This window comes from Theobroma cacao, chromosome 7 (assembly GCF_053813885.1).
Source record: "Theobroma cacao isolate CCN51 chromosome 7, ASM5381388v1, whole genome shotgun sequence".
Lineage (NCBI taxonomy): Eukaryota > Viridiplantae > Streptophyta > Magnoliopsida > Malvales > Malvaceae > Theobroma > Theobroma cacao.
In genome coordinates this window covers 9,132,623-9,146,676 of record NC_142645.1, presented here as the reverse complement: position 1 = coordinate 9,146,676, position 14,054 = coordinate 9,132,623, and the positions used below count along the sequence as shown (strand labels likewise).

At 34.1% G+C, this 14,054-nt stretch overlaps 3 protein-coding genes across 3 annotated transcripts; all 3 read right to left on the bottom strand.

Annotated features, from left to right (window-relative positions):
* Positions 1-1,206: 1,206 nt before the first annotated feature.
* Positions 1,207-3,853, bottom strand: LOC18594365 (protein trichome birefringence-like 41). Its single transcript, XM_007021890.3, has 5 exons — positions 3,576-3,853; positions 2,279-2,450; positions 2,008-2,192; positions 1,723-1,881; positions 1,207-1,632 (listed from the first exon to the last, which is right to left on the bottom strand). Exons 1-5 carry the CDS (start codon positions 3,833-3,835, stop codon positions 1,317-1,319), a joined length of 1,092 nt encoding a protein of 363 aa, XP_007021952.3. The 5' UTR covers positions 3,836-3,853; the 3' UTR covers positions 1,207-1,316.
* Positions 3,854-4,272: 419 nt separating this feature from the next.
* On the bottom strand, positions 4,273-6,727 carry LOC18594364 (protein trichome birefringence-like 41). The gene is made up of 5 exons (XM_007021889.3): positions 6,376-6,727; positions 5,803-5,974; positions 5,411-5,586; positions 5,168-5,326; positions 4,273-4,660 (listed from the first exon to the last, which is right to left on the bottom strand). Exons 1-5 carry the CDS (start codon positions 6,639-6,641, stop codon positions 4,357-4,359), a joined length of 1,077 nt encoding a protein of 358 aa, XP_007021951.3. The 5' UTR covers positions 6,642-6,727; the 3' UTR covers positions 4,273-4,356.
* A 1,424-nt stretch (positions 6,728-8,151) lies between these two features.
* On the bottom strand, positions 8,152-12,207 carry TBL41 (TRICHOME BIREFRINGENCE-LIKE 41). Its single transcript, XM_007021888.3, has 5 exons — positions 11,721-12,207; positions 10,270-10,441; positions 8,999-9,174; positions 8,719-8,877; positions 8,152-8,628 (listed from the first exon to the last, which is right to left on the bottom strand). Exons 1-5 carry the CDS (start codon positions 11,987-11,989, stop codon positions 8,334-8,336), a joined length of 1,071 nt encoding a protein of 356 aa, XP_007021950.2. The 5' UTR covers positions 11,990-12,207; the 3' UTR covers positions 8,152-8,333.
* Positions 12,208-14,054: the final 1,847 nt, after the last annotated feature.

Genomic DNA, 14,054 nt, shown 5'->3' with positions numbered 1-14,054 from the left:
ATGAGTGTCTTATACGTATTGTGGATGGAAAGGAGCAAGTTCTGAGAAGGTGGACTATTCCTTATGTTAATTAAGATCCAGTGAACCAATGGAGTAATCACACAGAATGAAAAGTGACTTGGGATTTGGAAGAAAATATCAAGGGGAAGTATTTCAACCTTTTTGAGAACCAAGGTAAGAGTTTAAAGGACTAAACTCCTTTTAAGGAGAGGAGGATGTAATACCCCTCACAAAAAAAGTTATATTATACTTAGTTAAATATGTTAGAAAAACATTTATACCTATTAAGTTATAGTTTTTATAAAATAAATAAGTAAAATGTTGTTTTATGTTTTATAAATGCACTTATGACCTTGGAGTTTATTTAATAAAGAGAGAATAGAAGTAAGGACTTAGGTATAGCGATAAAGTCTTATAGTTTTTATAAAAATAAATAAGTAAAATATCATTTTATTTTTATTATAATTGTTGTTATAACTTTGGGATTCATTTAATAAAAAAGAGAAGAGAAGTAAGGACTCAGGCGTGATGATAAGTACCTTGATCTACATGTTAGAGATCTTTGGTTCAAACATTAAACCACTAAAGTCCTTACCACCATGCTAAGTTCTTGCTATTATAGAAAATAAAATAAAACGATATTTTAGTTATTTATTTTAATAAAAACTAGAACTTAATAGGTATAAATGTTTTTAAAACATAATTAAATAATTAAGTATAATATAATTTTTTAGTTATTTATTTTTATAGAATCTATAACATAATAGGTGTAAATATTTTTATAACATAATTAAGTAATTAAGTAAGTTTAATATATTTTTTTTAGGGGTATTGCACATGGGGACCCTGTTCTGGGGAATTTCTGTAGTGATAGGAGTCAAGGCTGTGTTTAATTAAGACTGGGAAATAGACAGAGGTATGCTGCTGCAGGATTTTTTTTGTCCAAACTGCAGTTTTTGACTTGGGCATCAGGGGACAGGTGCAAACCTCCCTTGTGATTTTTGTGTACTGATATGATATCAATACAAAGATAAAGCCTTCCAAAAAAAGAATATCTAACCAATTTAGCCATTAGAGAGAGTTTAAGCTGAAATATATAACCCTCATAATTTGATTTCAAAATCAACAATAATCAAATGGAAGTCTAACTTTGCAAATTCAATTTATGTGATTATTTCTTTTTTATGTAATAAATTTTGACATACACGAAAAATTCTGACCTCTGCAAAAGATCAGCTGATCGAGAAGAAGAAATTTGGGTTCTCAACAACGTCAAATTCCTTTCTCAACATTATTTATTAGCTAATAAAATCCCGCTACTTTAACCTTGAAGCTTTGTCCCCTGTTGAAAGAATTGCATAGAGAATTTCATTCCAAGAATCGGGAACTCCAGCAAGACACCAATGGCTACAATCATTTCCCTCATTTCCTGAGTAAAGAGAAGGGTGCCCATCTTTCCTTAGCAGCGAAAGCATTGTTATATCGATCAAAGTGACGGGCTTTGACATGCTTCCCAACACTTCCTTGACAATGTCTACTGCTGGTGGCAAACCTCCTGGATATGTTGTCCCATTCAATGGTTCGGTTTCGCCTTGGCAGGTCGCTGTTATGGGACCATTCCATCCCTTCCCACTTTCACAATTCACACCAATAACATGTTACTTACCAAGATTTATATATGAAGCCTAACATATAACAGTGCCATTACTATATTTTACTTACTCGTAATGAATTGGCGAGATGCCCTGAAAGAATACTTGTGTAGTGTGAGGGTCAACGTTGGAATCAACCCATCTTGACCAAGTAGTCAGTCCCTCTTTAAAAGCAGCCAATCGATCCATATCTTTCACTATCTTTCCTCCCGATTCAATGTATTCCCAGCTGATACAATACATGAAATCAAAGCCTTATAATTGAAACATCAATTACAGTATAAATTTAAACATTTAGAAAAAGAAAAAAAAAGAAATATAATTTCAGAGAATGATAAAATGAAAGAATACGTACGGTTGATTCTTTCCTTTGACTGTATGAACCCACCAATGCCAGGTATTGAAGATGAGGACATCGTATCCTTTCCATGAATAATTGCCATTATCAATAGAGTCGAGCTTTAAAACAACGCCTATGTCTTCTTTGACGAGATCAACCAGATACACATTGTGGGAATACTCCAACGAAACATTAAAGTCCTGCAATATCCTTTTTTAATTGTTTCTATTTTTCTTTTTTTTTTAGAATGGAAATATTGCTACTAATATAGGGTCATGGAACTCACTGGTAAAGCAAAGGTAGAGAGGTTTCCATGACTCTTTAAAGTGTACTGTGATTGTGGCACAGCTACATGAACCATGCACGTGAATGACTGCCACATATTCAAGCTTATAGAGTCCCCAACGAACAACACTTTTTTCCCCTTCATCCTCCTCACAAATTCCTCACCATTAAACCTGTATCAGCAGTTGTGTACAGCATCAAAAATATCCAATGAGATTACACAAGACATTAACTTTTTGGATAAAATACCTTCATACTCATAAGTTTTAATCGAAATTTCAAACGAGTTTATTAGTTTTCAAAATAAACACTTTACCCCAAGAATGCAAATGGCGTTAATAGAGATTATGAAATGACTAAAATGTTTTTTTATTAATTTAAAAAATTATTATTATTTAAAAAAAAATAAAAAAAAATAGGAAGCACTATCCAGTGCTCCCCAGCTCCCCAAGAAAGGGGAGCACCGATCTCCCTTGGTGTTCCCCTATTTTTTTTTAAATTAATAAAAAAATACATAATAGTAATTTTTTATTAATTTTTAAAAGTAATAAAGGGTAAAATTATTATTTCAATATTATCATGTCTTCAAACTAACGAAAACTCTAATGATTGGGCCTATGTATCTAACAGAACATATTTTTTTGGAGTAAAGTATCCATTTCAAAAACTAATGAACCCGTTTGAAATTTCGATTAAAACTTAAGGAGGTGAAGTTTTTTACCTTAACTCTTTTGATATAGTAAATCCTTTCTATTTAGCATACATATGGTTTTTCAATATCCTTGCAATAAATATTCTCCCTTTTCTCGATGATGTTATCATTGACTACAAAGATAGTTACAAGCAAGCAATATTCTATCACTATTCATTAATTGTGATTCTGTCATTTTCTTAATGATTTGTCATTTTCATATCCTTATATGTTTTGTCATATTCATATTCATTCATGCTGCTAACATTTAAATTCTAAATTTTCGTTGCCTATGTTGTTCTTTTATGGGACAATGAAAGATATTAAAACGTTTCGCCAAATGTTATTCACCAAACCATTTGAGCTTCAAGTTGATGTAAGTGTTGAGCAGGGAGTTTCTGCTCAAAAACCTTAGTGATTAAGGAGTACCAAAAAGAGAATCTTTGTAATCAGAAGTTTAATTTCAGTTTATCATATCCGATAAAAGAAAAGAAGAAGTTACTGATAAATTTAGCTTCTTTATAATCTTGAGTTGGAAGCCTTTCCCCTAAGAAATATAATTAATAACATAATTGGCAGGAAAAAAAAAAAGAAAAAGGAAGTATACCTGGGCAATGCGCAAGATGCTGGCTTCCATCTATATTTCAGGTAGAGTTTGTCTAAGCGTCCATTTGCTTGACAATCAAACCCTTTCAAGATAAAGGGACATTTCGAGGTATCATAAAGAGGGTAAGCATCGTCTTGAACCCAACTCCCCTGGAAAAAATCACAGCTATCGGATTGAGACTCAGTTTGGTGAAGCCACGAAATGAGAATAATCAAAGAAAAAGAAACGTGGCAAAAGCTGATAAGAACTCCATTCCCCATTGTCAGAGAGAGAGAAAGAGAGGCTGTAGGAAGGACTTGAAGAGGTGAGCGAGTTGATAATGAAATGAAAATGTTACATATATATAGACAACTCAGGTTTGCAGAGCAAAAATATATATATATATATACAACTCAGGTTTTGTCTGCTAAGAGTCTGTAATTAATGTTTTTCCTTTTTCTTTTCTACTGTTTTCTCTCTTAATTTCTTACCTGGCATGTTTCAAATGAAGACAGGTTTTCCTCCCTTTCTTGCAACTCCAAATTAAATATAAAGCTTTGTATGGAAAAGATGTATTGGATAATATTCCATAGGTGGATACACTAGTAACACCACAAAAAAATTCATGCTAATATTAGCTTTCAAGCCATAATTTTGCAGAAGTGGCAAAAATATGCCACTAAAAGCTGTCCTGGATGGTGCACTTGTGCCCCCCACCTTTTCAAATTTCAACCATTAATGTGAATTAAATTTCTTTTTCAACTTAATACATACATTTAAAAAAAATTGTAAGCTATAATGTTCAAGCTTCCCCAGTTGTAAGAATTGCATACAAAAGTTGATTCCATGTGTCAGGAACACCAGCTAGACACCAATGGCTACAATCATTTCCCTTTAGACCAGTATAAATTGATGGGTGCCCATCTTTCCTCAGCTGCGATAGTCCGGTTATATCGAGCAAAACCACCGGCGTAGACATGTTTCTCAACACTTCCTTTACGATTGCCACAGCTGGTGGCGGTGAACCACCTGCATATATTGAAGCGGTTGCTGGTTTGGTCTGACCCATGCAGGTTGATAATTTGGTCCCATTCCATTCCTTGCCACTGTCGAATGCATCAAATGTCAAATTGTGAGCTAGAGTGGATAATAAATTACTTCTGAACTTGGGAGTCGGAGTTGAAACTTAATGATTTGTTTTTTTTTTAAAAAACTCATTTTATAAAAATACAGAATAGAGGTGTTCATAAATCGAGTCATCTATTTAGATTATAAATTTAATTTAAGTAATTTTTTAAATTTGATTCCATCCAAATATATTATTATCAAAACAACAAAAATATTTTATATTAATATTGTAATATTTCAAAATTCAAAATATCATTAATTAAATAATAAAATAGTATTTTTCAAGTTTAAACTTAAAATCTAAGTCTAAGATCGGCCCAAATTGGGTAGGGCCAATTATTATTATTGATTATATAATTAGTGTATAGCAAAAATGGCATCCAATTTTTATTAACTTATTTTAATTTCCTTATTAGAAGTAAAAAAAGAAGGTCAAAGCTAATGCCAAGGTAAGGATTAGCAATATCAAGAAGAGAATAGCTTACTTGAAATGAGTTGGGGAAATGCCCTGAAAGAATACTTGGGTAGCGGTAGTGTTAACATTGGAATCCACCCATTTTGACCAAGTAGTTAGTCCCTCTTTGAATGCAACCAAACGATCCATATCTTTCTTCACCTTTCCTTTTGATTCAATGAAATCCCATCTGATATCCAAGCATTGAAAGCCAAATTAGTACCTGGAAATTGATTTTTATACAATAGAATTGCTGAATTTTGAAGTCTCTTACGGTTGTTTTCTCCCTTTGTGGTTCCACCAGTGCCAGCTATTGAAGATAAGCAAGTCATATCCTTTCCACAATTTGCCATTTTCAATCGAATCCAGCTTCAGAACGGTGCCTCTCTTATCTTTTACTAGATCGACTAGAAATGCATTGCGGGAGAGCATCAATGAAACGCCATAGTCCTGCAATGATGTACATTTTTGCTCAACACAATTATCCAATGGTAACTGCAGAAATTAGGGGTCGAAAATTCGAGTACAGCTGTTATATATATTCAATCCATACTCTATTATTTTCAGGAACTTCCCTCGGTAACCAACTATATTTAATTAAAAGGGAAGGCAGTTGGCATTTAACTAATCAATACCAATAGTAGACAGGTAGAATTGGCGACTCACCGGCAAAGAAAAGGTAGAAAGGTCTCTTTTTCTGTTAATGATGTAGTTTGATTGTGGCACAGCAGCATGCAACATGCATGTGAGAGACTGCCATTGATTCAAGCTTAGGGAGTCCCCAATGAACAAGATTTTTTTCCCTTTCAGCTTCCTCAAGAAACCCCGACCATTAAATCTGGACCCAAAACATATACCAGATGCGAAATCCAATATTTTTAGATTCACATAAGACCAACAGGTGTCAATGAATTTCTGTCATGCGATGAATTTTGGTGCATTATGCATAATATTGTAGTCAGATTATTGGAACTTGATTGGTGAAGAGTGCTTATCACTTGGGGCAAGTTGTGGTGATGAGTTCATGTTAAACAATGCAACATTTCACAAAATTTCATTTTGCCTACCTAATAATGAAAATCTTGATTTCGAAAAGACCAAATAAAATTAGTGATCAAGATCAAACGTTGAATTAATGAGGATGATATATCTTCTTCTTTGTATAATTCTTTCCTTGCTGTCAAAGTAGAGGAACCTAACAAATTGCAGTCATAACGAATCAAAACATAGGGCACTTACCTTGGCAGCATGCAATCAGTTGGCTTCCATCTATATTTGAGATAAAGTTTATCAGGGCGTCCATTTTCTTGGCAATCAAACTCTTTCTCAATGAATGGACAAGCCGATGTGTTGTACAGAGGGTAAGATTCATCAAAAACCCAACTCCCCCGGAAAAAATCACAGCTGCCATGCAATTGTGGTTCACTCAGCCGAACTTGGTGAATGCATAAGATCATAATCCAAGAAAAAGAAATCCAACAAAACCTATGAAACCCATCCCCCATTTTAAGAGAGATGAAGAATAATAAGAACTTGATTTCTAGGAATCAAAATCAGGCAATTCCATCAAGAGTTTGAAAAAGGTTTACATATATATATATTAAATTAGAATATGCACGGAAAGTGTTTCTTTTTCCTGTGTTTCTTTTCTTCATTCCTAGTGGGGAATGGGAATCACTTAAAAACAAAGATAGCTTTTCTCTTCTCCAATTTTCCTTTTCCCCTTCTGTTGGGTGTAGTTGTTTGGAAAACGTAAAGGCCAATTAATTTCCAATCATTTGTCTAGTTTAGATACTATCCTTCTAAGAAAAGCTTCCTTTTGGGGGGGCATGCATGTTCTTTTTGTGTTATTGGCAAGAATATATCAACCCTTGTTCTGTCAAGGAAATTCAATGGAGGTTAAGTTACAATACCATAGAGCAAAGAATCTTGCCAGAATTATCGGCAGGGAATTCAGTGAATGACTATAAAATTAATTTCACGTGTCAATAAATTTCAAGGATGATTTTCGAAAAGGATATTGTGGAAGTGTACAAATTAAAGAGCAGACAGGGAAAAAGCTTGCATCAGGACAAAGTAAATACTAACTGCGTTTTGTTTGAGTCCACAAGAAAGTGTTTGAGTATAACTAGTTACATCCCCTCTTTTCTTGTGGTGAACTCATTTCATAATTAATAATAGGAAGCTGCATTAATAACATGTGGGTCAGAATTGAAAAGTAATTGTCATGAGTTGGAAATTATATACACCATTTTTTCCCATATTTATTAATTTTAGAGCTCAGCCTAATCAGTATGGAATAATTTGTTTGTAAAGCAATCTTTCATTGAATTATTGATTACAGAAAGGTTAAAGGCATGGGCAGCTGACCTAAGTAATGATATAAATTTTATGTACTTGAAACAGTTAATCAATAATTGCCCAACGAAAGGGAAATAAAGATTGTCATAATACTGTTCTGCGTAGTTGACTATCAATCTTCCAATGGGGGTCTTAAAAGAAAATTCAACTATAATTTTAAAGTTATATTATTACTTCCAACCGAAGAGTTAATCAGCAAAGAACTCAGAAAGAAGCAATCTTTTAAGTAGGCCGATGCTAGCTGCCAGCTATATTGTTATTCTCTCCCTCAAACCTACATTATTCTAATCTCTAGAGTCTAAAACACAATACCATTTCAATTTATTACGTTTTTCCTGCCATCAATATCTTATTGCTCTTAAGAAACCCAAAGTTTGGGATACAAGCCATCGAATGCTTGACAATTAAAGGTAGAATAGCACTTAAAACTTTAGACATCTTGAATATGCATAGACAAGTGCCTTGATTTCCCATAGAGGGCGCAAACTTTAACAACGTTGAGAGGAAATACTCTTGATTTTGGATCTTGACTCGTTTGAGAAGGGATACATGCATTTTGTTCATTGGGTCAAATACACAATTATAATTGATTTGTTACGTAGTCTAGGCAGAAATGAGAGACAATTTCGATTGTTGGGACTTAACTGCAATTAATATCAAATAATATTAATGGATTCGGATTAAGGAAAAGAGAACTAAATTTGTACGGAAGAGTTTACACGTTGGCCTCTAGCGCATCACATGAGCTCTGTGTAATGAGCCGATAGTGAGGTAGGAATCAAATGAGCAATTGATCATCATTATGACATTATTAGTTCATGTTAACAAATCGATGTTCAAAGAATAAGATTGTAAAGAATCTCGTTCCAAGTATCTGGAACTCCTGCAAGACACCAATGGCTGCAATCCATTCCTGTCGGTCCTTCACGCCCATACATTGAAGGATGTCCATCTTTGCGAAGCAACGAGAGCATGGTTATATCTAGCAACTTAACAGGTTTTTTCACTGTGCTTAAAACTTTCTTCAGCACATCTAAAGCTGGTGGTAGACCTCCTGGATATGTTGTACCAAGCAATGGCTGCTTCTGCCCTAGACAGTTCTTTGCGTTGGGTTCATTCCAAGATGATCCACTGGCATAAGAAATTCTAAACCATGTCAGATTCATTACTATCAGATAGTGAAAATTCTGATTATGAAGGGGCTTGCATTGTCAAGCTTACTTGTAATGCGATGGAGAAATTCCCTGGAAAAAGACCAGAGATTTGGCGGGATCAATGTTGGCATCCACCCATCTAGCCCATGTGTTGAGAGCTGTTTCGAAAGCAAGCATTCGATCCATATCTTTCTTAATTACGCCTCCTACTTCAATGAAATCCCATCTGCAAAAATTCATCAAATTCCACCAATGTACATTCCATTAAGAACATATTTAGTCGCAGTGTTTTTCTCTTGTAGAAAAGAACACAAAAAGGAAAACCATAATGGTAGCTACTAGCTTACGGTTGAGTGGGTCCGCGACGGTTCCACCAATGCCAGGTATTGAAGATAAGCATGTCAATTCCTTTCCATAGCTTGCCTCCTTCGATTGAGTCAAGCTTCAAGACCCTCCCAATCTTTTCCATCACAACATCTACCAGATACACGCTGCGATCAAGCATTACCTTAACTCCATAATCCTGCATATTTGCACAAATCATGATGAGCGTTTGCAAATAACAACCTAATTACAACATTAATCAGTAATCTAATTTTTAAATTTTGATCAATGACAACCATTATGTACGTTACTGCTTGCTTTTATCTTATTTATTGGATCAGTATAGCAGATGCCTAATAGCAATTCTGATTATCAGAAGAATACCCATTAAAGGAAAACACTGAATTTGTTTCTCTGTTATTGGATCTCCATTTAGACCAATGGAAATTGATTGCCATAGGTGCCTGGCACATGACAAAGATTTAACCACTGTGAAGTTGACCAGTGAACAATACAGACAGACACTTAAATTCCTTCACAAAAAGGTTCCTTTGCGGTTTTAACATAAGGAAAATGGACAGTGAAAGGACCACATTAATGGTAACATTGTTGGAGAACCAATGGAAAATCAAGAAGCCTTCCATGACAAGCTAAAGAGGTAGCCAATTTCAGCAAGTGAAACACAAAATGATTATTTAAATCGTGACAAAAAGTTTTTACAATTGTCTGGTCTGATATGATAGATGAGTGTTGCAGAAATTTAAACTACCACATGTAGATAGGAAATGATAATCATATTATCCAGCCCACCAACCTTTTGTTTTTAATGAAATCTATTCTACCATTAACCACAAGAAAGCTTTTGCTAAAGTTAATGTCATAAATTTCGAATTTGTCACTATGTTATGATTCAATATTAAATTTTATCATTATATTTTTAATTGCGTTAAATTTTATTATCATATTTTAATATTGTTAATTTTTATCTAAAAATCAATCAAAATAATCGTTTGGTAACAAAATTTAATGTAATTGAGGTATAATGGCAACATTTTCAACATTAAACTATAGTATAGTGACAAATTTGAATACTATCCCCAAGTTTATGCTGTATTTTGGTTGAAGAGATAGGAATTTGAATCACAAATTTGGACTTGATGATCATGTTAACTCTTAAGAAATTTTTAAAAACTAAGAAAGAAAGAACTTGTAAATCCCCGAATTTAATACCGAAAACAGTGCCTCCTACGTAAAAACTGTGAAGCAAAAGGAAAAGATTAAGGGTTTAACGCACCAGGAATTCAAATGTGGAGACATCTCCTACTCTAGTAATGTTGAATTCGGCATTGGGAACTGCAGAGTGAAGCATGCATGTCAAGGATTGCCATTGGTTTCGACTTAGAGAGTCTCCCACAAACATTATGCTCTTCCCTCTAAACGTTTCTAGGAAGTTCAATGCATTAAATCTACAAACAAGAAAACACAAATTGTTAATTGTTATCAACCCAAATGAAATTATTTACTTAATACTCCAAAATGAGTATGAAAATCCTACAACATCTTAAATTCTTCAATTGAAGGATCCAATCGAAATAGGATAAAAAGATTAGGGCAAAAAGTGAGATACGGAAAAGACATCCCCACCGCAGATCTCGTGAGGTCGACAGCACGAAACAAGAGTTCCATTAGAGAATCAATGTCAATTATACATCACATTTTATATTCCACGCGCTGATTGAGAGCGTGCTAAAAACATGACCAATCAGCGTGCTAACAATCATTTCCGTCTTCAGCAGAGCAAAGCCAAGCGACATTTACCCACGCGCTTCGGAAGTAAAGATTAGTTCACGTGATGTGAGAAATGGAAGTCCAATATATAGCTTTGATGTGTGTCATAAGGAGAGGAAATGCAGTTCACATGGGAAGAAAATGATTAAAGAGGCTAACAGGAAAAAGAATTAATAAGAAAAATTAATAAATAAATTATTAAATAAATGCGTGTTAATTCTTTAATTCTTTAATTTCATTTGTGAAATTTAAAAATTTCATTGCTAATAAATGAATAGATTAAGTCGTAAATTTTTTAATTTCACCGTCACCTGTCAATGGGGTTATGATACAACTTTTAATGTACATCGCAATTGATTGAGTTGCAAAACCATGTTTACAGAATTGTATCTTGTACTTTAACTATGATTGGGATGCTTGATAAATCATCCAAACCGAATGCGTGTTTCTTGCAAAGAAGTTTAAAATCTGAGTTCTTGAGTGAAAATGAGAAAGGAGAGAGTTGCTGAGGATTTAGGTATACCTAAACTTATGTAGCAATGAAAGGGTTCACTTAGGCTTGGCGACTACTGCCTACATTAAATCAATGGCAGCCCCAACTGAGTGCGTCCAGAGGAGCATAATAAAACCAACTTTACTGCTGGCCTGTGGCCACCACAACAAACATAAATTTACCATGGTGACCTCCCCCCATCTTTCCATACTAGCAATATGCCAGTATCACTATATTGAACTGGCATACAATAAAAAATGTTCAGCCCCCATTGGCCATAACCTGTCTTTTCCTACCAATTGGAGACAACTCCTACTTTTAATGTGTTAAAATGGAGGCTAAAGAGCTCATTATACATCAACCACTAACCTTACTTTTTTCATTTTTCAAACAAAGGAGCAGCAAATTATTCACGAGTGAGGATAGAGAGAGAGATAAAGTAAGAGGAGATAGAATGTGGGTACCTTGTCAAGGTGCAACCAAGAGGCTGCCATCTATACTGTGTGTAAATCAGATCTTGGCGTCCATTTTTTAGGCAACTGAACTCTCTTTCAATGAAAGGGCAAGCAGACGCAGAGTAGAGAGGGTAAGACGGATCAAAAGCCCACCTGCCTGTGAACAAATCACAGCCAGGGGAAGGGCCATAGGCAGCCGCATTTCCCTGGCAAACAAGACCCAAAACCATGAACAATGATGATGAAACAAGGAAACTGGAATGAACCCATAACCCCATTGTGCCTGTTACCTCTCTCTAAACAGGGAAAGAGAGGAACAGAGACAGAGAAAAAGACGAGAGAAAGAAAGAGAGAGATTTTTTCAAATAAGAGAAAAAAAATATGGGACTTGAGACGGGGAAACAGTGAGCCACTCTTTCTCTCTCTCTCTCTCTCTCTCAGAGATGTGTTCTGGCCTGGCCAAGCCTGGCCTGTTACATCTTTATATAGTAGCGTGTTTGTGTTCCATTATATCTATGTCAGACTCGAAGAAGTTTACATATATAAGCCTTTCCATTGTGTCATTAGCCATATGGTACCACAAATACTAACTAAAACATTTTTGTTTTCTTTGGCCTCTTTTTCAATGGTAATGAATGAGAACAGTTATCAGTTTTGTTAAATTCTTTTCATCACAACAGTTTTAAGTCGAACATGTCAAAAATAGTTATCATATATGAATCTATAAGCACTTTATTATTAAACTGACAGAGTTGTTCTTATTATTAAGTTGCAGACTCATTTATACTGACATATTACTACTTTATATATCAAGTCCACATCTAATAACATAATAGAAAAAAGTGTATACAATACTTTCCTGTTATACGACAGAATGACAAAATTTAACCCAGCAAGATACTGACTTATATATTTTTGACGCCATGGTGAATGCATGGCCCTGCAAAGGGGAAGACAGAGACAAGTGGGTGCAGCAGCAGTGAAAGCAGGGGATACGGCTTTTCATTTTTTGCAAGTTTTTGTTGGGGGGTGAAAAGTGAATTCTCACTCAAGAGGAAAGATTGGCTGCTTGCTGATACAATAGGATCACGATGCAGAAGTCGAGAGCAGATCAGACGTACGTAGACAAAGCATTTGTGGGTCCTGATTGATGGGGAAATAACAATGTCACAGCCTGTAACTTTACTCTTACACGAGGGAAAGGGATGACACATGGTTCTTGACTTTTAGCAGTTACCACAATTTAATTACAACTACAGTACGTTCAAAGTTGAATGTCAATGTTAATCAGATGTTTCAATGTAATGCCTGGAGAAACGCTTTTCAGTCTTACCCTTAATTGAAATTTTAACTTTAGGATAGATACTTTTTAATTTTTATGTTATTATTCTAAGATAAAATTTATAAATTAAAAAATAAATTTATTTTTTAAAAATTTATATCATTTCACAAGTGAATAGTTAATTCGAAATAGAGAAAACACTTATTTACACTTACAATAGGTTTATATTATTGGGATTTTAATGGATTTTTTTTAAAAAAAATTTGATAATAAGGATTTTAATGGTTTCATTTGACTAAAATTAATGACTCTACATGTTCAAACCTAGAATCATTACTTGTAACTTAACAAGAAATATTTTAATCAAAATTATAAATTTATTTTAATGTGCTAATATTCTACTCCCTCCATTTCATAATTAGTATTTGAGTTTATTTTTTGATCAAACTTTTTCGAGTTTAATCACTTTTTATATGTCAATTATTATTAATTAAAATTTAAAAGAAAACTACTCTTTCAAGACTATGAATAGATAGTTTTTGAACATATTTGTTAAAATATAATTTAATCAAATATTTGAATTTTGAGTAAAACAACCAAATTAAGACAATATTTATGAAATGAAGGTAATAATTTATTTAGTGTTAGGTATTTATTACCATCATCATATATAGACAATCCATGTGGTGCATCTTTAGATTTGTCATCTCTCTATTTTTCTTAGAAAAAAAAAGAAAAGAAATAATCTGAAAAGAAATCATTAATAGTACATAGTTATTACTATATAGGATTGAACTAAGGTCCAAGCTCCCATATGCTGCCTTCTCTCATTTAAGATGTGTATGTTTCGTTTTGTGCACGTAATTGGAAGTGGCAAAGTTCACCTCAGTTTTCTAGACTTCGCTGTGCATGGTTGGATCATCACTCCTAAATCCTGACACTCAACGATTGGATGTTTGCAACTGCCTAAAGCCAAGCTAAGAAGCTGACACTTAGCATCAAGGTATAGGATTCCATAACCCAACTTGGAAAACTGCCAGTTAACAGACTTGGGACCAAGA

Bases quoted from the DNA above. Each gene is read 5' to 3' on its own strand.
- LOC18594365 (XM_007021890.3), bottom strand. From the start codon at position 3,835: ATGGGGAATGGAGTTCTTATCAGCTTTTGCCACGTTTCTTTTTCTTTG. The intron at 2,193-2,278 runs GTGAGTTCCATG...AGGATATTGCAG, and splicing joins TCTCTACCTTTGCTTTACCA to GACTTTAATGTTTCGTTGGA. The intron at 1,633-1,722 runs GTAAGTAAAATA...GAATTGTGAAAG, and splicing joins ATCTCGCCAATTCATTACGA to TGGGAAGGGATGGAATGGTC.
- LOC18594364 (XM_007021889.3), bottom strand. From the start codon at position 6,641: ATGGGGGATGGGTTTCATAGGTTTTGTTGGATTTCTTTTTCTTGGATT. The intron at 5,975-6,375 runs GTAAGTGCCCTA...TTTTGGGTCCAG, and splicing joins ACTGATTGCATGCTGCCAAG to ATTTAATGGTCGGGGTTTCT. The intron at 5,587-5,802 runs GTGAGTCGCCAA...ACATCATTGCAG, and splicing joins TTTCTACCTTTTCTTTGCCG to GACTATGGCGTTTCATTGAT.
- TBL41 (XM_007021888.3), bottom strand. From the start codon at position 11,989: ATGGGGTTATGGGTTCATTCCAGTTTCCTTGTTTCATCATCATTGTTC. The intron at 10,442-11,720 runs GTACCCACATTC...TCTTGTTTGTAG, and splicing joins CTTGGTTGCACCTTGACAAG to ATTTAATGCATTGAACTTCC. The intron at 8,629-8,718 runs GTAAGCTTGACA...TTCTTATGCCAG, and splicing joins ATTTCTCCATCGCATTACAA to TGGATCATCTTGGAATGAAC.